Source organism: Merops nubicus, unplaced genomic scaffold, assembly GCF_000691845.1.
Source record: "Merops nubicus isolate BGI_N331 unplaced genomic scaffold, ASM69184v1 scaffold23253, whole genome shotgun sequence".
Taxonomy (NCBI): Eukaryota; Metazoa; Chordata; class Aves; order Coraciiformes; family Meropidae; genus Merops; species Merops nubicus.
In genome coordinates, this window is record NW_008598579.1 from 1 (window position 1) to 22,519 (window position 22,519).

Sequence of the window (22,519 nt, forward strand, 5' to 3'; positions counted from 1 at the left end):
CGGGGACAGCTGCAGCTGGAGAGGGTGCTCAGAGCCCCCGCCAGCCCCACCGGGGCATCGCCACCCCGCTGGGCAGCCTGCGCCAGCCTCTCACCACCCCCGGAGGCAAAACGCCTTCCTTCTCTCTAGTCTAAATCTCCCCTCTTCTAGTTTAAGCCTGTCACCCACTGCCCCCTCACTACACGCCCTACTAAAAAGACTGCCCCCATCTTTCCCTTTAAGTCCTGAAAGGCTGCAGTACCGTCTCCCTGGAGCCTTCTCGTCTCCAGGTGGAGCAGCCCCAACTCTCTCAGCCTGGCCCCCATCCCTGTTACCATTTTTGTGGCCTCACTGCTTTTCATGCAGAGCCTTCTCAGGAGCAAGTTGATCAGTGTGGCAGCTTCCAGAAACATCACTATGCCCCTGCTCATGCACCGTTTGTAGATGAACTCCTGAGCCCCTTCTGTACACCTTTGGGACACACCTTTGCCACAGTAAAGGTGATGAACTCTCTTGTCAGAGTTTCTGACACAACAGCACACTTTTTTCCAAAGTAAAATAACTAATTTTTTTTTGTAGTTTCAAAACACATCTGAATGGTCTTAGCCTAAAACCTGTAAAAAACCCAAAACCTAGTTAGAGATCCATCTGTTCCCATTTTATTTTGCTCCAGGGATTTAATAGACCAAGGACATGTGGTATTTATTTGAAGGAATTACTCTATGTTTGATTTATCCTTTTCATTGTTTTAGCCATGCCTTCTCCTAGATGTCACCAATTTGTAAACATACAAGATGATAGGAGTCGTTCTAAGATAGGATGTTACATGTGTATCTAATCTGAAGAATAAACACTAATAATGCAAATTAGGTGCTTTGTAAGCATAAAAGGATTTCAATCATCAGGCAGATAAAGTCACTTTATTCATTTTTAGCCGTACAAACAAGGGGTCCAGATAGCAGTATCAGTGCACTGAGATACAAACAGAAGTTTCCCACACTAAATATAAATAAATAGAAATATTAGATTTGCAGTCCTTCTGATAATCTTTATAGATGCCCAATTAATATTTTCTTCATAAAACAGACATGTTTTATTTTCCCTTTTTCTTATTCTGTTCCTCCTCCTTCCACTTCTCCAAGTAACACCTCAGAATGTCATTCAGCTGCTGCTCACACTGGCTTATGTGTTGGAATCCGTTTTCCCGTCCTACAAGCAGCAAAAACCAACAGAATTACATCTCCCTTTACAGTGTCCATCACGTCCTTAGCCCATGGGGATGGGAACATCTATTTCCCCAAGCCTATCAAGTGGCTCTAAGAGCTCTGCTTTGAAAATTTTTCTTCAGAGTTCAACTTTGATGTCAACCAAGTAGGTAAATAAAATAATGATGATTCTTTTGGTACCTGTGCTTGCACTGAGTCATTCTCGGTTGCTTTTATATATTAGTTGCTTTTTATGCTTCCATTTTCCTGCAATATCCTATAGGTAACATTGCACTGTTTTCTATAGTATGGATACTATATACTTAAAGAAAATATTACCTTGGCAGTGATGAATGACTCTTCCCCACAGTCTGTTCCTACTCAGACAGGCTGGATTTCCAACAATCAACAAATGCCTCTTTGCTCTCGTCAGTGCAACGTTCATTCTCTTTTCTGAGTCTATGAACCCCAGTTGCCTTGTTCTGACACAGGACAAAACAATGATCTCCTTCTCAGCTCCTTGGAAGGCATCTACGGTGGACACCTGGACAGATTTCACCCCAAAAGCCTCAGAGTGTATGCCAGAGAGCAGGTTCTGAATCTGCAGAGAAACCAGTGGGGATGGTGATGAGTTACTCTGCCCACAGTCGATCGCTTGTCTTGGCCAACACAATTAGTCTGAGTCTACACAAGAAGCGAACTAAGAAATGGAGCCTAGATTTAGAATAAACAAATACATTTAAGAGAACTGTTCTATTGCTGATACATTATACAGACCTTATGCATCTGTGATTTATACAGAGTAATCACACCAATCACAGATCCTTCTATTCCACTTGCAATCAGGGACTGGATGAGTTTGACTGTAAAGTGAGCTTCTGCCATGTTATAAAAGCTGTTGTCCCTTTCAATCTGGAAATAGGGTAGAAAATTTCCACTTTAGCTCTCACAAACAGAAACAGAATGGAGGAAAAACAATAATACTGACTTTTTATATAAGAAGCGTTTAAAAAAAGCTTACTTGCTCTGTGCCAGTAACACTATAAAAACATAGTGTTGGAAGCCAATCCAACAGAGGACTTCTCTCTTTCTCAGAAACACCATCTATCAGATTTCCTTCGTAGAACAGCTCGTTGGCTATGGCACTGATAGCGGGGTGACAGCGGTACTGTGTCCGAAGGAGTACTGCTTTATGTCCCTAAAGAATTAGGATATAGAAAGCAGGACTAGGAAAAAGAATCACTGAATATTTTGCTGTGCCAGCTAGGTCAAACAAGAAATAAGTGAAAGAATTCCTGCAGTGAGCTGGCCTAACCTTCATATGTTCACTTCAACAAAAGTTAGCAAATACCATAGCTTCCAATTCTTCTGCCTGCACTGAGAAGTGCACAGAAAGATCAGAAGGCAGAACCTGTCACTGGTTTTCAGTCCATTCTTGGTTTACATTTGTTACATTTACAGATTTCAGCCCGTGGTGAAAATAACATTTACAGTTAAAGGTGCTAGAAGGGAACCTGCTTATTTAAAGCCCAGGCTGAATCACCAGTCCTCTGCCACGTAAACCAGACCTCCTTCAGTGGGTTCTGTGGCCCTGCAGTTTCACCTTTTCCAAGGATGTGGTTTTGTGGTACGTACCATTAAGCAAAGCCGGTCGAAGAGAGTCTGCTCCAATCCCTTTTCATGAACACTCTCAGACCCTTGAATAGTTGGTGGCAATTGCTTAGGGTCTCCAACAAGGACTAGCTTTTCACACTGAAACCTAAAGAAAAATGTCATAAAATAAGAAAAAAGAAAGTTCTTCAAAGGATGCCCTGTGTTTGTATCTCACAGGTGGCTTTCCATCAGGCTCCCTTCCCCATCACCCTCCTGTGTGCAGACACAGCTAAAATAACACGGAAACTCCAGGAAGGCACCTAAGAGCAAGCCTCAGTTTAAAGTGACTCTTCTTGCTTTCTAAGGCAAGACCTTGCATTTCGTGTTCTTAAAAAGATGCACAGCTATTTGAGGCTGTGTCACTGCTAACTCAGAGTTTTCTCTCTGGAACACAAGAGGAAGGTGGTACCTTGCAATGGGAAGGAGAGAAGCAGGTTCAGTCATTTGACTGCACTCATCCAGCATCACCACGGGGAACTTCAGAGAGTTCAGACAAGGGAAAGGACAGGCAGCACAGGTCACTCCAACCACTTTTACCTTTGTTATTAGTGAGGGGAAAACAGGCCAGGAAAAAGTTAAGGTCATTTAACAGTTAATCACTGTGCAGGACCTAACTATAGATTGGGCTAGTAGGAACACACCTACATTGATTTTTAGCTGTTCTGCTGCATGCTGTGTCTCAAAAAATTATAGTCTAACTTCCAGTAAAAGGCACTCTGTACACATGGAGATGGATCCAAGGTTACTGTTTCTTGTGCTTGGGGTGTTTATACATCAGAATCATTCACAGATTCATGTATTATAAGACCAGATCTGGTTTGGTAGAGAGAGAGTTTAGATTAAACAGTCCTCCAAAACCTTCTGAGCCCTAGCAGCAAAAGGGGCAGCAATGACCACTAGGAATAAGCACAAGAAACAAATTGCTGAGATCTGCTTTGTTACAATTGCTCTAAAACAAGCTGGGATTTTTTAAGTCTAGGACTGAGGAGAAAAGGCAAATTCTGCAAAGAGCAGAAATCGAAGACTTTTCTACAGGAAGTAATTATCTTAAAAGATAATACTTTGACAAAAAGTTACTTAAAAATGTATTTGAAATCTTCTTGGTAGTTGATACTCAACTCTAGGATAGATTTAGCTCCATCGTTATCTTTTACCTTTATGATTTTATAAACTTTAGTGTCAAGGTGACAGTGCAGACTAGCTGGACTCAGAATTTTTTCCTCTCCCCACTTTGTAAACTACACTGATCAGATTGCAGAAAGGCATATCACTAAGCAGGCACTGAGAAATCATACACAGGTAAGACACTGAGCTATACCTGTGGAATCAAACCTGTCCTAGTCCTAACAATTTAATTTTTCAAAACTAGGAGCTTGGCAGGTGTGAGAGGGGACTCCCACTTTCCTTTTGCCAGGCCTTGTGGATAAGACAAAACAAATCCCCACTTTCCTGTCCTGTCACTTGGACTGTACCTGTTGCAGTATAGTTTTGTTGGTCCCCAGTTTATGTTGCTCAATACTCTTCCTTACGTATATTTTTTCGGCTGGAGTTAAATCTTCCTTCAGGAGAGCAAGCAGCTCTTTCAGCTGCTCATTTTCATTTCCTGAGCCAGCATGTAAACTTAAAAAAGATTTTATAACATTCATTACAATCATTTAAAATAACAGTGCTCTCAGTGTTTGGTGATCACCCAATATGGAAAAATAATCATAGCTGACACAGAACACTACTTTACAACAAGGTAATAACCTATCCCACATCCAGCAGGGATAAATGAGTATAATACATGTTTTCAGACAGGTATATTTTTATCCCACCAGCTCAGACCCTGCCACCCCGAGCAGATACACACGTAGTAGAAGACTTCTCCAAGTACACAGATGACTTCAGAACAAAGTAGAGCTGAGGAGAAGTTTTTCATTCTTATGCCGTTTATACTCTTGGTATTTCCAAGGAATGGAAATTTAATCTTTCTTCAGTTTGAACTTGACATTGTTCTCTCAAATTGTATTGAAAGTGCTATGAAGCTTGTTACTTTTAAGTGGTTAAAGGACAAACCCCAGAACTCCATAGCAAAGATAACTTGAATAAGTAGCCAGAATCCATGAGTTGTTACCATTAATTCTCTGAACGTTAAATTCATGATTACTTCATCCTAGTTCCTATTGTTACACCAGTACATCTCTTTTTTGAGCCAGTCTGGCTTGCTGTTCCCATTTAAAAGCAGTTCTTCAGCTGTTTAGCAACACATGACATTCCCAAAGCAAGGTAAAATTTCTCCACCGTGTGGAGGAGATGACAACAACATGGACAGGATGACCCTGAGATAGGCACATTACAAGCACATTTTGGATTACTTCAAAATAGTAATTTCACAGCCTGCATTACTATCATAAATCTTAGAAATGCTTCAGATCCCTCCAAGATTAAGATTCTTACCTATGGGGAAGGATTGCTTTGGTGATTTTCCTAATACTCCCCACTCTGATAAAATCCTCAAATCCAAGATCAAGTAGACTTCAAAAGAAAAAGAGATTATATACATTACGGAAGTGTATAAAGCAATTTTGAAGCATTTAAAAGTGGTTCTGAAAAGGCTAACAGACACCTGAGAACACTGAAGAACACAGACATCTGTGATTAACCAGATGAAGTAACTCGGGCCACAATTCAGGTAATATTTGTCTCAAAAATGCTTAATGCTTTTAAGATTCTTCTCTCATAACCAGTCTTCCATCTGTAATTTCCCTTCCTTCCTTCATCTTCCAAACCATGAGTTTTATTTCATGTTAGCTTCATGCTGAATCTTCCCAAGTTCCTGAGCCTCTCTGCCTTTCTCTCCATCCCTCCATCCCCTTGTGGATGCCTAAAGATTCCTCAGCAATACTACTTCCTGTCACAATAGATTTTAATGGTAAATTTGATGAGAGTAGAGCCCACTATTAGCCTCACATAAATCCAGGCAGTTAGTCTTATAGCCTTTTAGCATGTGCATGCTGTGCAAAGGAGCAAGGGTACAATTAAAGCCCATGTCTGGCACTTCTTTTTGAAGTGTTATACTGAGAACATCAACACCACTATCTTTATCAGTGCGTTGTTTTGGAAAAACAGCCTGTAAAAATCTGAGTAACCTACCCCAGCAGTATCCTGTCGACAGCAACGTTCGTGGAAGAAGCAATCAGAAGTTTCCATGGAGCTGGCCTTGGACCCTCTGTAGCTTCACTGCTTTCAAAGAGCTGTACTAGGAACAAGATCACGACAGAGAGCAGATAGCTCTTGCCAGCTCCAAAAACACCTAGTATTTTGGAAGAAAGAGCCCAAGTTACAACTGAACATCTTCTAAAAGGTACATTTTTTTTCTATATCTTAATCAATTATTATAATTTATCTTATGGTATATTATGCAGTAGTTCCTGTAAAAATGTTGCATGTGCTTGCTCCAGCAGCTCTGAGTATCCAGGGGCAACCAGTTGCCTTATACTTTGCATTTACTGCCTCTGCCAGGTTTACAAAAAACTACAGAAGAGGGGAAGCTGAGATGTTTTTCCTCAATTTTTCTGCTTGAAAACATGCATTACTTGTGGAGGAGTCTCATCAGTACTTACACAATAGCACAAATGCCAGTATCTGCCTGCACATCCCTCGTACCATGTCTTCAGGTACAGAGTAAGGAATCTGAGAGATGATTACTTTGAAATGAGCAATGATTTTAACTAGATTAATATGCCTGACAACCTAACAAAAGCTGAGGCAATTTAAGTCTAGTGGTACCTGTACTAAAGGTGTCATTATTGTCTATGTATTTACTTTGACAGGATCTGAAAACTTATGTTTATGGTAACTGCTTTTCAATACTGATTTAAAAAAAAAAAATCTTTCAGCTGAGCTGTTAGTAGCATTTTTGTGCATGTTGAAAACAGGTAAAACACAGATAGAAGTAAGTATAAACCAGCAAGGAATAATGTGTAATAGAAAAAAAAAAAAAAGATAATTTATCAAAGCTGATACAGGAGAAAAAGTAGTTTTAGTATGAAAAGAAATAAGCAGAAGACACTAAATAACTTTGTGTCTAGAGCTTGTTAGGAAGAACTCTATATTTATGTAAAATCCTGCAAAAGGCAGAATGCAAATTCAAGGATCCAAAGCTCTGTGCTGACAGGAGGGATGTTATCATGTCAAGGTCGTTATCAGAGTGGCTTCATCCAAGAAATCAATTTTCAGGAAATGAATGCAGTAGGTGGGGAAACCACATTATAAGAGTTTAAAAGGATATTCCACACAAAGAGGCAGTTTATTCAAGCTCTTCTTTTGTGCTGTGTTTAAAGGAAGTCAACATTTACCTAGGCATAAGAATCTCCCTTTAATTCTACCTGGAAACTTAAGTATCTGCCTAAAGAAAGAAGCCTACTGTTTCATCACCGAGAGAATTTAGGGATGTTTCACTAACATTGGCATTACCTATTAATTAGCATTTTTGGCAAAGACACAATAGCAGCAAATTTCACAATTATTTGCTGCATACCACGTATGATTGTGATGGGGAAGATGTGACGTTCTCCCTCTTGTTTGCTGTCTTCGCAGGTCATCATCTGCGCTATCTGAATCAGTGACGTTGCTTGATCTGGGTTCAGCGAGAACGTTTGGATCATCTTTTCAGCTAATCCCATTGCCACCTCAGTGCTGACAGGTCCAGGCATCATTGTGTATTTCAGGCTGATGGTGGGTGGAATAAATTTTCTTTTGTTGACTCTATTAGTAGCATTTTCAGAATCAAGATTCCTAAGATAAAACACAATGGTCAAAAGCCGTGCTATCATACTGCGTACGTATTGTTTGCATCTGTTCTGATACTCTTACCTGACATTGAAATGCTGAGGCTTTGTGATTAACAGCTGGTATAATTAAAAGTTGTGGCCCCCTGTACTTGACATACACCCAGGCTGTATATTCCTACCCCTTATAACTTCCCTGAGTGAAAGCTGGATATGAAATGGGGTTTTGGGTTTTATCATTGTTGCTTTCAGTCTGACGGACAGAACTAACAGTTGTAGAAGTGGTAGAAGAACATAGCAGGGATTAATTTAATTACTGGTTTTATACAGTGAATTGTAAGTAGTCTCAGAAATATCCCTCCAAGAAAATATATTCTCCAGGAAAACATTTTATTTTTAGGCTTTGTGTCAAGTGACTCTAAAAATTAGGAAGGAAAAAACGGTTCCACGTTAAGTTAATCCGCTCAGTCAGTGACTGTACTATCAGTCTGATGGTTGTAGCAATGCCTGATATGAATCCCTAGGTTGTAAAATGTGGGCTGCAGGTAAGTTTTAAGGCAAAAAGCTTCCAATCAAGTTAGAGTTAAGCAACTGATATATTTTCATTTCCACATAAATGAAGATTGCATTGTCAATAGTTCATTCCTCACACTGATTTTCTGATTTTAGTTTTTCTCCTCCATTTTTTAACTTTTTAATCAAAGTGCCACTGAAACAGTAACTTACAGTTTTAGTAGATATGGTGTTAGTGGTAAGGTGGATGGATTCAAGTGCTCCTCTAGATTTCTTAAAGATGTCAGCTCACCACTAGCGTTACAAACCAGCAAGGCATGAACACATGCTGAAAAAGCCACAGGAAAACAAAATTAGGAAAAAAATTCAATGAGCCCAAATTTCAAATCAGCTAGATAAATGAATTTTAAAATGCCAGAAGAGTAACTAGCCTCCTCCAACAGAAACCAATTACTATGTCCAAGTGAACATTCTAGATGAGGAGAGACCCTTTTGGCCTTCTTTTCAAGGTGCGTTATTTCGAAGTATTTGATTCCAAGATTAGGAACCTTCTGGGAAGCAAGCTTAGATAAAAATCCTGTGGAATTTAGGAGGTGAATTTTTTAAGTAACCTGTCTGTATCACAACAGCTACGCAGATGTTTTCTTAAAAAAGGCAGGAACGTAAGAAGACCTCCAATGGGCCAGACTCAAGTTCCATCTAGTCTAGTTCCCAAGTGTACAAAAATCACTTAAAGCTTTATTTTCATACAAATTCAGGGTTTAGTTTTGTAAGGGTTATAGAATTATAAACTAATCCATATTTATGATCTCAATGAAAGTTTGGATGAAACATTTCCTTAGAAAAAATAAAAAGCTGTGTTTCAATAGCATCAAAACTGAAAAGCTAATGTATTAATTCTTCCAGGCCCTCACTGCTCAAGAGATCCAGTCCTGCAATCCACACTCAGAGAACAAACAAAACCAAACCTCTAATTCCATTTGAAGCCCCTGACTTTGAGAGCATGTGTGCCCACAAAGAACTTGGGTGCCACTGTATTTTTTTTTTTTCCTGTATTTTTTAGACTTATGAATGTAATTACTCCAGATCTTTCTTTTACAAAAAAAAAAATATAAAAAAATAAAAAAAGGAAACCAACAAACCAAAACTTTCGCTCATCAGGGAAAATCAGAAACTTTCGCACCATGTCACAGAAGAATGACAGATGTGCTGCCAAACATCTATAGCAGAGCCACATGATTTCTTTCTGCATTGAAGGCCCACTAAATCTTCCTGTTTCCAAAATACTGATGACAAAATATCACAAAAACGGCTCAAACAAAAATGTTAAAACCCACACGAAGGATGGCTACAACTTATCTTGCTAAAGAATAAAAAGGTCAGCAGTTCATTAAAACCCATCAGTGCTAGGTCTAGCACTACTTTCTTTTCAAAACACTATGATGAAAATACCTAAAACTAGACAGTTTTGGTTTTTTCCGAATTTTGAAAGAAATATTTTTTAGGCATTCTAGACTGTAGTAACAGAGGCCCAGAAAGGAACATCAGAACAGCCAAATCACAGATTTAAGACATAGCTTTTTATATAAATTTTCCACAGGGAGTTGTTTGGGGTTTGTTTTTCTGTTTGTTTTTCAAGAACAGTAACAGCATATTCCTGTTAGGTACACTCTGACAGTCAACTGGTGCTCTATATTACATTATTTACTACATTGTTTATATTATCCTTATTTCCCCATCACCCATTTAGAATTTCTTATCACCTGCTTTGCAGTTTAATTGCATTAAGCATTGCATTCAAATTACATATTCAAAGATGAAAGGAAAAAAAAATAGAGTGAATAAAACCACATATTACATATGAGAAACTCTCATCTCATCCTTCATTGCTGGCCAGATTTTTCCCTCAATAGTTGTTTGCCACAATTTTGAATTGCTGAGTGTAGAACTTACTATTTGATCTCCAGTTGGAGGGGCAGTAGCCTTTCAGCGGCAGTAATTCTATTTCATTGTTGGAGGATGGTCCAAAGAAAGCACTATTTGCAATGAAAGTATCAAGGGGATCAAAGTTCAGAGTCTTTGAAACAACCCAGATATCATCTGTCAAAAAAAATACAGTGTGTTAGTTCTGTTCTAGAAGAAGAAATAAATAATTTGCAGTTCTTCTAGCACTTGCTGTCTGAAATTAATGGTAACTATAGAAGCTCTCTCCTGGCATAGTTGGCAGAGTTTCACTTCTGTCAGATCTGAAGTATTATCTAGTTGACCATGCTTTTGCCAGAGGACAGCAAGTCCTGAAATGTACATTTTCCTTTCCCTTTCAAAACAAACAAACTATGAAGATATGGGTAGAGTAATGCAAAAATTACTGAAGTGAAATAAACTATTGAGTCCATCTGGATCAAACCACTGAATGTCCTCCAGCTTTGTGACATTTCAATAATTAGAAGAGATATGCAACAGCTACTGCAACACCGATTTTTACAGCAAATTTTCCCTAAATCTCATCTATTTGAATACTGAGCTCTCCTGAAACTTCATTATTCACAGATTCCGTACACCACAAACCCAAGGACAAGGAATTTATATTTTTCTAAGGTCGTTGAACATTTACAAGAAAAGATGAATTAATGAGATATTTTGTTGCCCTTCTAGAATGAGAATTGAATTATCAGGGTTGTGAGTTTAAAAACAGGACTCAGTTTTTTCTCTTCCTATTACAAATTAAGACTTTAAAGAGGCACAGCATGACATGGACAATCCTTGTGATGCCTCATATTTGCTTACCTTTGCTGTAGAGAGAATAATGCTCCCTACTGCATAGCTTGAGGTATAATTTGGTTTTGGAATCATCATCAAATGCGGTAGATGCATTCATAAATTTCTTGAACTTACTACACCGCTGCATCTGAATTTCAAAGGCTTTCCTGTTAAATTGTAATTTTAAGAAGTTTGTAAACAAATGGCTCATTTTGAGTGCATCACCAAAAATAAGAACGCTCCATAGACTGGATCATATTCTACAGCACAGATCTTGGCAGTTGCTCTTCACCTTACATTACCAAGTTTTAAATACGTTCATCTTCATTGCAAAATACATCTCCCATCTTCAGCCGTCATTCAGTTGTTTTCCCTTCAGCTATTATTCCTTAATTTGTCTTTTACATTTCTACACAGAACCTCTTTGAACACACTGAGTGAAAGCATCTGTTAAATACTACTGGAATCCAGAGCTACTGGAATATTTCCCAATCCTGCAATTCATGTAGCACTTGGGAAAAGTGAACAGTGTTTCAGAATACCTCACCAAAAGCTGGCACCCCTCATAAAGACAAATCTTTTGACTTCTGAGGTATATCCCAATACTTTTTACATCATGAAGCACCACAGCAGGTCTCGATTTTGTCTGTGCAGGGTTCACATCTTCTATCCACTTGAAAAATGAACACTGCTCAGCTTTTGAGGCATCACAGGTATAGAACAAACGACCCTAGGAAGGAAGGGGAAAAAAAAACACAAATGAGACCATAAGCAAAAAAAAAAAGAAAAACAACAACAAAACCAAACAAACCCCACAAAACAGTAAAGTGATGGACCAGTACTCAGTGCTATAGAAATAACCAGATAATTTGGCTGAAAAACACCAAGTGTGTTCCCAGAACTCTCAGCTTCTAAAGCCAGTGTAATTGTACCTTACAGAAATCCCATATAACCCCGAAAATGATAAATTCTTGTCCTTCTACATCTATAAAGCTGTTTGTCTATGGAGAAAACTACTAGTTAGTTCTGGACACTAATAGATACTGATGTTAAAATGGTCTTTTAGCTGATGTTAAAAGTGATCTGTGTAGCACATCCCTTCAACCTGTCATTGTAAATACTACAGAATTGCCCTGTAATTGTTCACACAAACTCACTCCCCAAAACAAGGAATAAACAGCACCTTGTTTTGGCCTTCTTTTTTAACTGCCACAAGCTTAGCAGGACGCATGTGATTGCACAGTGGGACGCAGCTTTCTTTGCCCTCCTTTTGCCCATCTTTCAGTGAAGTGTAAAATGATATATCCACTTTTGAAAGAGCATTGTGTAATCGTTGGGAGGACTCAAACAGCATTACGTTTAATTGCTCTTGACAGAGAAAGGAGAATAAAAGAATTATTAGTGCAGCCTTAAAATGGTTACACAAGTACACAATGTTCAGACAAATACATTTTCCCTTGAAACTTTCAATCCCAAATCGGATTCAAAATAAATCAGACTCAATCTGAGTCCTAAAAGAAATCACGTGATGTGCAAAATTCACATCTTGCACCTGGAATTAATTTGTTCAAGCTGCCTTACTTTCATTCAAATCACATTTAAGGATATGACTCCAAATGATGCAAACACTAGATAATTGTAAAAAAAAAAAAAAAGTAAACAGCTTAGACAGGCATCTGAAGACTATGAAACGGGCACAAGGATACATAGCTGAACACAAGTGCACTGGTCTTCTGGGTGGGCAATTCTGGGTATAGACTGAATTTATTTCAGTACATACAACCAAAACCAGATGCATACAGTTGCTCCAGTAGATGATGCCCATGTTCTCTCTCTCTCTCACCCAACTTTGTGAAGCTGGAGGAACAGTCTGGTGAAAAACGACAGCATTTTACATAGCATGGTGTTAGACGTACCTGTCAGAGCTGCTTTAAAAATCTGCTTGTAGTGAACATGAGACTGAAAGACAGTTGGTATGGAAATGTTTCTTTTAGGAAGACTAGTGTGTTTAACTCGAGCCACAGTAGGAAAAGACAACTCAGGAATCGTTATGGCCTAAAACCCAGAAAAATATACTATTAGAGCTGGAATGAGACAAATTTTTATTAACAGACTTTGTTAATTGTAAGTACAAGAGCATCTGTTCAATAAGACTGCCAACAGGAATAAAATTAAGTACAGCATAGAGCTTGGGCTGTCATTTAGGATGTACAAGGAAGTCAAAATGTGCCCCTTGACAAACAGTCTGTATTTATAACAACACAGATAACAATTTCAAAGGCTTTAGAGTAAATTATGTCATTCAGAATCGCGTTCTCAGTGCTAGACATGGGGATGGAGCACAGAAACCCCATTTTTAACACCATTTTCCTCCATTTGTTTAAGACATGTCGACTGATTACAAACAGCTGTGCTGTTTGTAATCTTTAGGTGCTTATTCAAGGCCATAACTTATTTTTCCACAACTAAACCTGAAGAAATGAAAATTATTTTAAAATCAGAGGCTACGCTTTGAAGCAATGTATGGGCATTCATTAAAAAGATGCTGATTTCACAATTAAGGAAAACACTTCTTACCAATTATAACAAACATCTTCTTACCAATTATAGATGACAAAATAGCCCCACAGCTTTTATTTCATCTTCCTGCCACCAATATTCAGGCTGAAAACCTAAACCTGGCACTGTGTGCACCTTTACGAAAGGTCAGTCACGGCACTTAAAAAACCACATTAGCAGCTGCCCTTCTGTAGCTGAGACTCTTTTGTGTTACTAGGCACGTAGGAACATTTCATCCAATCACACTGATAATATCTTGCAGGCAATCAGATAAATGCAGTTACTTTGTCCAGAAAAATGTGTTTCTGTCACTGGTAACTGTATTTGCTGGAACAGTTACACACCTGGCCATCTCCTGTTACAGCATGGCAGCTCAGGTGACTTAACACCTTTTGTGTTGCTTCAGCCAGAGGTGTCCGACTTAAGTGCAGAGAAAGTAACTTCCTCTCTGAAACCAAATCCTGGGTGCTGGCATTTGGACAGGGTTTACCAAGCATACTCTTTGCTGTCAGGAGAGGTGCAGGGCCAGGAGCACTCTGGTTCACAGCACTGCTCTCTCCTGTGTCACCCCGCAGCATTCCAAGGACGTTCTCAGCACAGATGTCATCGCTGGCGTCGCTGTTTTGAGTTATCGGGTCACACTGAGCACTGTTTTGATATTTTAGCCACTTGCTTTGTCTATACTGTGAAGCCACATTAGGAGACACTGGTTGTACAGACTCCCTTTGTCTGTCCTCCTTTTGCTCTCCCAGCAGAGAGGTTTCACAGTTTCTGTCCTCGGGGCCAAAAGCACTAATAGGAAATACTGCTGACTTGATGCCTAAATGGGCTGCTGAGGAGCTGAAGGAACACTGCACCTCCTTGCTGTCAGCTGGATAAACCACGTCAGGAATCTTCTCAGTGGCAGGAAGAGCAACAAATGGAGTCTGTGGTTTAACTAGGGGTTTGAATCTTGAGGGGCTGCACTCCTCTGGATAGCTGGGTTTCTCCCGGGCTGTAGGGCAAACACATCTTACAGACAAACTGTAGCGCTTACAGAGGGCACATTAACTTCAGGTGTACAAGAAACTAAAAGAAAGGATTCCAAGTTCATCCTTTTTTATCCTGTCTTCTAGTTGGCAAGCGCTTTGTAACGCGCCTGTGCAGCACACACTAAATTTCCACACGACAGGGGTGATTTCAATTGTGATTCTTTTACTATTTAAATCCTTACATTCAGAACAGATTTCTGTAGCCGCTTGTAGAAAAGAAAACATTTGGCTGAAATAATTTAAACATTATTGTATTTTGGAGGTCATTAAGCTGATATTCTGTCAAAGGGCTGGCAACTGGAAAACAAACAGCTTAACCTTTGTTCCTTTTTACAAAAAGATCACCGCAAAACTGTAAATAAATATTAAACAATGTAGACCAACAGGCTTCTCCTAGCACAAGCATCCTTTTGACCAAATTTGCTATCAGTAACAAATGACAGTCATTGATAGGTGTCAGCTAGAAGTGGGCCAGAGAACAGCTGAATATGAACAAAAACTAAAAGCAGGTAGATAATTTTAAACTTGAATATGAATTAGAAGCTTACTTTACAGCCTTTCCCCCCCCCAAACTATAAGCTGATTTTTTCTTTATAAATTACATTTAAATTACTCTTCTGAAGTCTCTTTCAGAAGAATATAACTGGGGATGAGGGGCATGAAATTCAAGGCTAATGCAACTGATTTGGAAATTCTTTAAATTTCCAAATTGTGTTTTAAAACTGTTTAAAAAAAAATGTTTAAATTTGTACTTAAAAAAGTAACACATACCCCTGTGAAAAACATGATAAACAAAATCAAACTCTGTAGTTACCCAGACATTGCTCAGTGTATTTCAGCACCCAGGTTACTGTCTGTGAGAGTGCAACTCACTGAGCTTCAAAAATCCTCAAAGATTTTCTAGCAAAAATGTTGTGAAGTGCTATTATAATTTCTTACTGAAAAAGAATTCTGGAAGTTCTGGTTCACTTGGCAAGATCCTGTGTGTCAGGGGCTCCTGGATGTCTCCAATAGTTTCCTCACTTCCACAAGCTGGAGAAACTGTAGAGTCTGGATGAAGTGAGGAAGTCAGTTCTTCTGATGAAATCATCTACAGATGAAGAATTAACATGTCAAGTGAATGACTGGGAAAAAAAAAAAACAAAACACCTTGATTATAGCTCTTTTGACACTATTGTCTCTCTCGTTATCCTGAAACATGTGAAACGTCTCTCAGAGTTGAGGTAAAACAGTGTCAAAAATAAGAAATTGCCACCATGAACACAGAGGAAATAAAGCCAAGACGCTCTGGAAGCGACAGTCAGTTCACACCTTGTCAGGTGCCCACGGAGTCCACTGCGTTTGTCGCAAGGCAGAGGGCAGAGGTGAGCCTGACATTGTCCATGGTGGAACTTCAGAACACCCGTTCAATGCCAGTGCTAGGAAAAATGTATGAAGGACAGAAGTCAGGCAGGATAACTGTTCTGAGGCCTATCCTAGCCATTCTGCTTTTACTTGCACTTACAGGGGTGATCTGTTCTGGATTCTTTAGTAACATTGGCCCTCTCTAGAAAATTCTCTTCTCTGATAAAGTTAGTATCATCCTCTTGAAGACTTCTTGAACCTGAAAACTTTACCAAAAAAGTATAACAAAAAAACTTGTTAGAAATTAAACTCTTTGTATAAACATATCTTTGTGTCAATCTTGTTTCTAAGATAATATCACTTATTTCTAAATGTTATTGCTAGATATAATTCTTCAGTATCTCTAATCCCTTCTGGAAGTAAACAATGAAATATCATTTTTCTTCCATTATTTTAAATATTGAAATATATACTGCCTTAATATTACAGGAACTTTTTTTTTTTTTTTTTTTTTAGAAAACATGATATGCATGTCATGTTTCTTTGCATCTGGGAGGAACAGAATCATAATCCAAGAAAGAAAGCTTTCACCCTTGCTTTGGAACTCTCCAACAATTATATACCAAATTTCAAATCCCGTTGAGGTGAATAGTATACTGCTAACACCAGGAAACAACAATGATAAAAGCCCTTGACCAGTGGTCTCTGGAAGAAATCTCTCTGTTTAAATATCACACATTATGAATATGTACATTTTGCAAAGTGAAAGAGACCAGAGGAAAAAAAGTAAAAACCAAACATGACAAAAAACCCCAAACAAGTAACATCTTGCAGATGCATGCTTCTGTGACAAAGATGAGTAAAAATAATTCTCTAACTGAAATGTTTAAACAACAAAGCACTACATAAGGTTCTTAAGTGATTTTGATATTTTTGTTGTATTCTAAAGATGAATTCTATTTTATCCTGCATTTAGAGGATACTTCCTTGTACTAGGGTTACTAAGAATAACTTTGAAAAAAAAGTTTTACCTCTCTGAAGGTAGAAAGGAGATAACTGCTTGAAAAGAGGGGTTGCAAAAATCTCTCAGTGGCAAATTCTGTATTATCTGGGTACTGCTGCCATCCTAGCTGTGAGCAGGGAGCTCTCAACATTATCTCACTAGCTGCCGATCCCTTTACTTGGTGCCCTTGAAACGCAACAGGCTGCACGATACACCACAATCATAGTTAGCTGGAGAGAAGTACTGATCTGGAACCACTGACAGTCAATAAAGTACTTTGCATGCACACAACAAAGAACATCTGTTGGAAACTGCAGAAGAAAAATATCTATGCTTTTCTCTTTCTCTTGCACTCCTGCAGCTCAGCAGCAATAAAGTTCTTCCACAAATCTCTTTCAACAGAAAATTGATATTCTGGTGTAGCATGTTTAGGCTGCCTTTTGTATTGTAAAATTTGGGTTTAAAATACTCCGTGGAGAACATCCCCCAGGCAAATGTACTAAAAAGTGATGAGAATGCCTATTGTGAGACTGGTTAAATATTTATTAGGACTTACTGTAATATATTGCAAATAATAAACCACTGAATTGAAATTTAAGAGACACTAATTGTTAAAATTCAATTCCACAGAAATTGTACCATTGGTTGGCAGTCAGATGTCCTAGGGTCTGCTAGGGCTGCTGCTAGTGGTAGAACACATGCCTCTGTCTTCTGTAATGAATTGCCCACACAGTCAGGCTGCATATAAATGTATCAAAAGCTAATTAGTCTAACAATTTAATAACTATTTAAAGCAAAAAGTTAAGCTAAGAGATTTCTTGTATGTATACAAGAGAAAGCATTTTAATTACAGCCTTTTTTTTTTTTTTTGGAAGCCAGAACAATCCATGATAGGATAAGAAACAACATTTGCTTTTCAAAGAATTTAATTTAAAACATATTAAAAATCTTTCTTTCACTTTGGATGGCTTGAAAGAAAAATTACTATGTTTGGACCAAAATCAATGTAAAACACAAACCACAAATAAATACTGAAACACAAACCACAAATAAATACTGGGGGAAAAAAAAACCTCTAACCACAGATTTGGCAATGTATTTCAACCCCAGTGCTAAAATTCCTAGGAAAACCATTCAAAAAAGATAGTGAAAGAAAAGAAGAAATAGATGGCAAAAACAAGATGGTGTGGGGAAGGAGAATTACCAGACACACTAATGTGATATTAAACGTAACTAAATGTTACAATTTGAATTATGTTTCTTGTTAAACATTAGGCCTCCTGAAAATTTACTGGCAGTAGGGTCTGCAAGAGGACATTTTCTGAGACTATCAGTGTCTCAGTCAACGCCTCTAAGCAGTTTCTAGCTCAGCCTCTCTAGTTTCATAAAGCAAAAAGTTATTCAAGAAGCCTGGTGGAAAATGAATTGATCTTGTCAGATAAATATACGTAGTAAAAAATTGGTTACCATAAGGCCAGAAGAATCAAAGTATGGACAGGAAGATGCCTGTATACTTTTGGTGTAAGGCATTTCTGTAAACTGTTTTATAGCTACAAGAGATGGAAAAGCATAATAAGTTACAGTTATAGTATACTTTTTACATGAAAACACCTGAATATTTACTGGGCTTGCAAACCTTACCCATGCAAAGAATTGCACAGTTAGGATTTAACGAAACTAAAGCAAACAAAGACACAGACTTGGAGCCCATAATTGTTGATTTAAACACTAAAAATTGCACAAAGGAATCTTCACAATGCATCACAAGTATGACTGCTGAATATTAATTGCCCAGCAGGAGAGATAAGAGCACAGAAGTCAAAGAGGTACAGTTATACAGAATTCACTTCAAAACAGAAGCTGACCTAACCTTCATCATTCACCAGGGGTTCAAATATCTCTTTAGAATTCTCTGCTTCATATAATACACTATGATTTTCCTCCATCTTTTGTAAGCTTTCTAATGCTGTGCTATGTTGAGTCAAAGCTCCTAGAAGAGCGATATTGTTTACCAAATCAGGAAGACCTGATGAATTTTCAGTCACTGTCGTGCATTTCAGGCAATCCATTCCTGTTCTTTCACCTCTGCAGCCTCCACAAGAGGCATCTGTGCTCTCGACACGTGCAAACTCAGGTTCACCAGCTGCTGTTTCCTCTGGAGGCAAGCAGCCTTTTCCTAAAGCATAGATAGAATTTCTGGAAATGAGAGCATCTTTCTCATATGAAATGCCAGATACCTTTTGATGGTCTTCTGGAATATATTGGAACAACCCACAGCTAGGATCAGATTTTTGTGACAAAGCCAGCAAAGGACTGCCTGGTTTAATGTCATCACTCTTAGTACCCCAGAAGTGTTGTAAATCATCATCTGGGCATTTCATACATCCGAGCTGTAGAACATCTTCAGTCCTTTTGTCCACTGCCGAAATTATCTGACTGGTAGAAATGCAGGAAATACTTCCAGTTTTCTCAAACATAGAGGTTTTAGGGTGACATTCATTAACATTTGTGTCACTAGGCAAAAGATCAGAGGGCTTGCTTTTTATCCACAGCATGCTATTAATGCTATGCCCTGCACAGCCATCAGGATCCCTCATATTGTTTGTGGCTTCAATACTTAATTGATTTTCATTAATTTCTCTTGTGTTGTGTCCATCACTCAAAAGCTCCATTTGAATTCTGGTCTGGTTTGCAGAGTCTTCTGCAGTCCTCCCAGCATCTCTGACGTTGTTCTCCCAAAGCTGAGGTGGTGTACCCCCACTGCACTGATTTCCATTGGTCTCTCCATCAAATGCTGAACATTGGACCTCTTCAGTTTTCCTGTGCATTCCTACTTCACAGCAAGAATGAAGCCTCAATGCAGCATATTGTGCTACATCTCCCGTTAAGCAATCTGGACCTGGTGAAAGCTTGTCTCCTTCAGTGAGTTTATTAACATCTCTTTCACACAGGTCTTCGCTGTCTGTGTCATTAAAATCAAAAGCATCCACTAGATTAAAGTTAACCTCCATCACCTCTTCATCTGGACCACAGACTTTGCCATGTGTATTTAATTCCTCCTTTTCAACTCCCATTTCAGTCAACGTTCTGTCCTCAGAGAGCTCCAGGTCACTAGGCACTCTTTCAGAATTTTGTCTTGGCTGAAGCTCACTTTGCAGCTTCACAGATGATCTCTCCTGGAGACTGTCAGTCACTGAATGTTCCCTGTATTTGGAGAGAGTTTTTTCAAAGGTCACTGGGCTTACTGAAAATGAAATGTCACCTGAGGATGGGCCAAACTCACTATTGCTCATTCTACTTATGGTAGATTCAAGTAGGAAGCAACTAGTTGTATTGCAGGGATCTTGTAAGTCTTGACTTAAATTACTTGCCTTTTTGTCATGTCTCTGTCCTGTAAATTTGTTATCACAAGGTTGTTCAGCTGAATTTAGAAGCATTTCAGCATTCCATTCCTTCTTACAGTTTACAGTTCCCTTTGCAAAAGGCAGGTGCTGAGTATTTCGTGTGAGTCTTCTGGCAGGGCTGCCTGAAAAATCAGGGTTATAGAGACTATCACTGTTTTCTGATGCCTGAAACCTAGAAGGACATGCTGAGACTTCAGACCACATTTGCTCTCTGCATCCTTCTGTTGGTTTAGACTTCAAAAGAGCTATTATCTGTGCTGTGCTCCTGATGTTGTGTGACACTGCCCCGTGACCAGCTGTCCAACTACTAGATGTGACATGTCCAGAAATTAGAGGAGGTTCTGGCTTCACCAGGGACTGATCGGAGTATTGCTTCTCTGTCTCCTCACGTCTGTCAGGAGTTGGAGCTGAAAGCAGTGAGGAGAGGGACACGTGTTCTCCATCACTACCTGTACACGCACCTTCACGGTAGCCTGCACATGGATTTGTTTCTACATCCTTCTTGCAAATCGTAGAAAATAATGGAGAGGTAACATAAAACTTGGGTGGAAAAGAACCTTGACACTGCTTAGATGGCAATATTGTTGGGCTTTCTCCCTCTTCTATTGTTGCTATTTTCTTCTCAACTTGGCGTGGCCCTCGGAAACCCTAGGAGAGAAATTTTAAATTAATTCTAACCAGAAGTGAAGTTCACATTTCATAATTAAGTGTTGAAAAGAGGGCATGCCGTGTAAAATAGATTCTGATCAGGTTGCACATGACGATTCCATAGGCGTACAGAAATAATCTCAAGTCCTTGTGATATTCACTGCAGCCTTGGCAACAGCAATCCTGCTAAACCAAACAGATTTAGTAAACTCTGGAAAAAATAGCTACCAGGAACACATTCTGGCTTACAGGTCAAAAAAAAAATTCCTTAGATGTGTTTTAAAATGCACGTGAGCATCAGACAGCTTTTGAAACAAAGACATACCATGAACTTCCTTTTCAAGCCGACAGACAGGTGTCTTGGAGGGGGAACATCAGCTTTTACACCATTTCTATCCACTCCTGGAGTTTCTGTGTTCCTCAGCTGACCTTCAGAAGGTCCTTCATTCACTTTCACTGCTTCAACTGTGATCAAATATCGCTCACTTTCTAAATTAACTCCAGCATTCAGCTAGAAGAGAAAGCAGCAGTGTGTATGGTATTGTGCTGTATAAGAAACAAGCAGTCTTATAAATACTTAAATGCAAACATTTCAGAAATTTATACCTAGTTTATCATAGCTGCCATATAAATACTTAGGTTAAAAATCACAGAATCACAGAATGTTAGGCATTGGAAGGGAACTCTGGAGATCATTGAGCCCAACCCCCCTGCCAGAGCAGGACCATCTAGTCTAGGGCAGGTCACACAGGAACACATCCAGTTGGACCTTAAAAGTCTCCAAGGCAGGAGACTCCACAACCTCCCTGGGGAGCCTGTTCCAGTGCTCTGTAACCCTTACAGTAAAGAAGTTCTTCCTCATGTTGAGATGGGACTTCCTGTACTCCAGCTTGTGTCCATTGCCCCTTATCCTATCACAGGGTACAAGTGAAAACAGGTTGCCCCTTTCTTCTTGACACCCAGCCCTCATATATTTATACACATTAATTAGATCTCCCTTTAGTCTTCTCTTCTCCAGAGTAAACAGCCCCAGGTCTCCCAGCCTTTCCTCATAAGGCAGGTGTTCCAGTCCCCCAGTCATCCTCGCAGCCCTTCGCTGGACTCTCGCCAGTAGATCTCTGTCCCTCTTGAAATGGGGAGCCCAGAACTGGACACAATACTCCAGGTGAGGTCTCACCAGGGCAGAGCAGAGGGGGAGGAGGACCTCCCTTGTTCTGCTGGACACACTTTTCTTAACGCACCCCAGGATACCATTGGCCCTCCTGGCCACAAGGCCACACTGCTGTCCCATGGACAACTTGTTGTCCACCAGGACTCCAAGGTGCTTCTCCATGGGGCTGCTCTCTGGCAGATCTCCTCCTAACCTGTACTGGTGCATTTTATTACTTCTCCTCAAGTGCAGGACTCTGCACTTATTCTTGTTGAACCTCATGAGGTTCCTCTTTGCCCAGCTCTCCAGTCTGTCCAGATCTCACTGAATGGCCACACAGCCTTCAGCTGTTTCAGCCAAAACTCCCAGTTTTGTATCATCAGCAAACTTGCTGATGATACGAAAAATCATATATAAATATATATATACACTACAAAAAATACAAAAATATATAGAGATATCTAAATAGTATATACTAGAAATATATAAAAATATAAA

At 39.2% G+C, this 22,519-nt stretch overlaps 1 protein-coding gene across 1 annotated transcript; it reads right to left on the minus strand.

The window, feature by feature from the left end:
• Nucleotides 1-1,061: 1,061 nt before the first annotated feature.
• On the minus strand, nt 1,062-21,382 carry ZGRF1 (zinc finger, GRF-type containing 1; the record flags this gene model as incomplete). The annotated part of the gene is made up of 24 exons (XM_008937107.1): nt 1,062-1,188; nt 1,524-1,785; nt 1,962-2,096; nt 2,206-2,382; nt 2,820-2,943; nt 3,247-3,374; nt 4,310-4,457; nt 5,277-5,354; nt 5,973-6,132; nt 7,360-7,616; nt 8,336-8,450; nt 10,076-10,222; nt 10,910-11,049; nt 11,425-11,612; nt 12,066-12,250; nt 12,799-12,937; nt 13,786-14,435; nt 15,412-15,562; nt 15,784-15,890; nt 15,977-16,082; nt 16,848-17,021; nt 18,287-18,369; nt 18,690-20,871; nt 21,197-21,382. Coding segments are annotated over 24 exons (6,138 nt in total), but the record flags the coding sequence as incomplete, so codon positions are not given.
• Between the last annotated feature and the right edge of the window lie 1,137 nt (nt 21,383-22,519).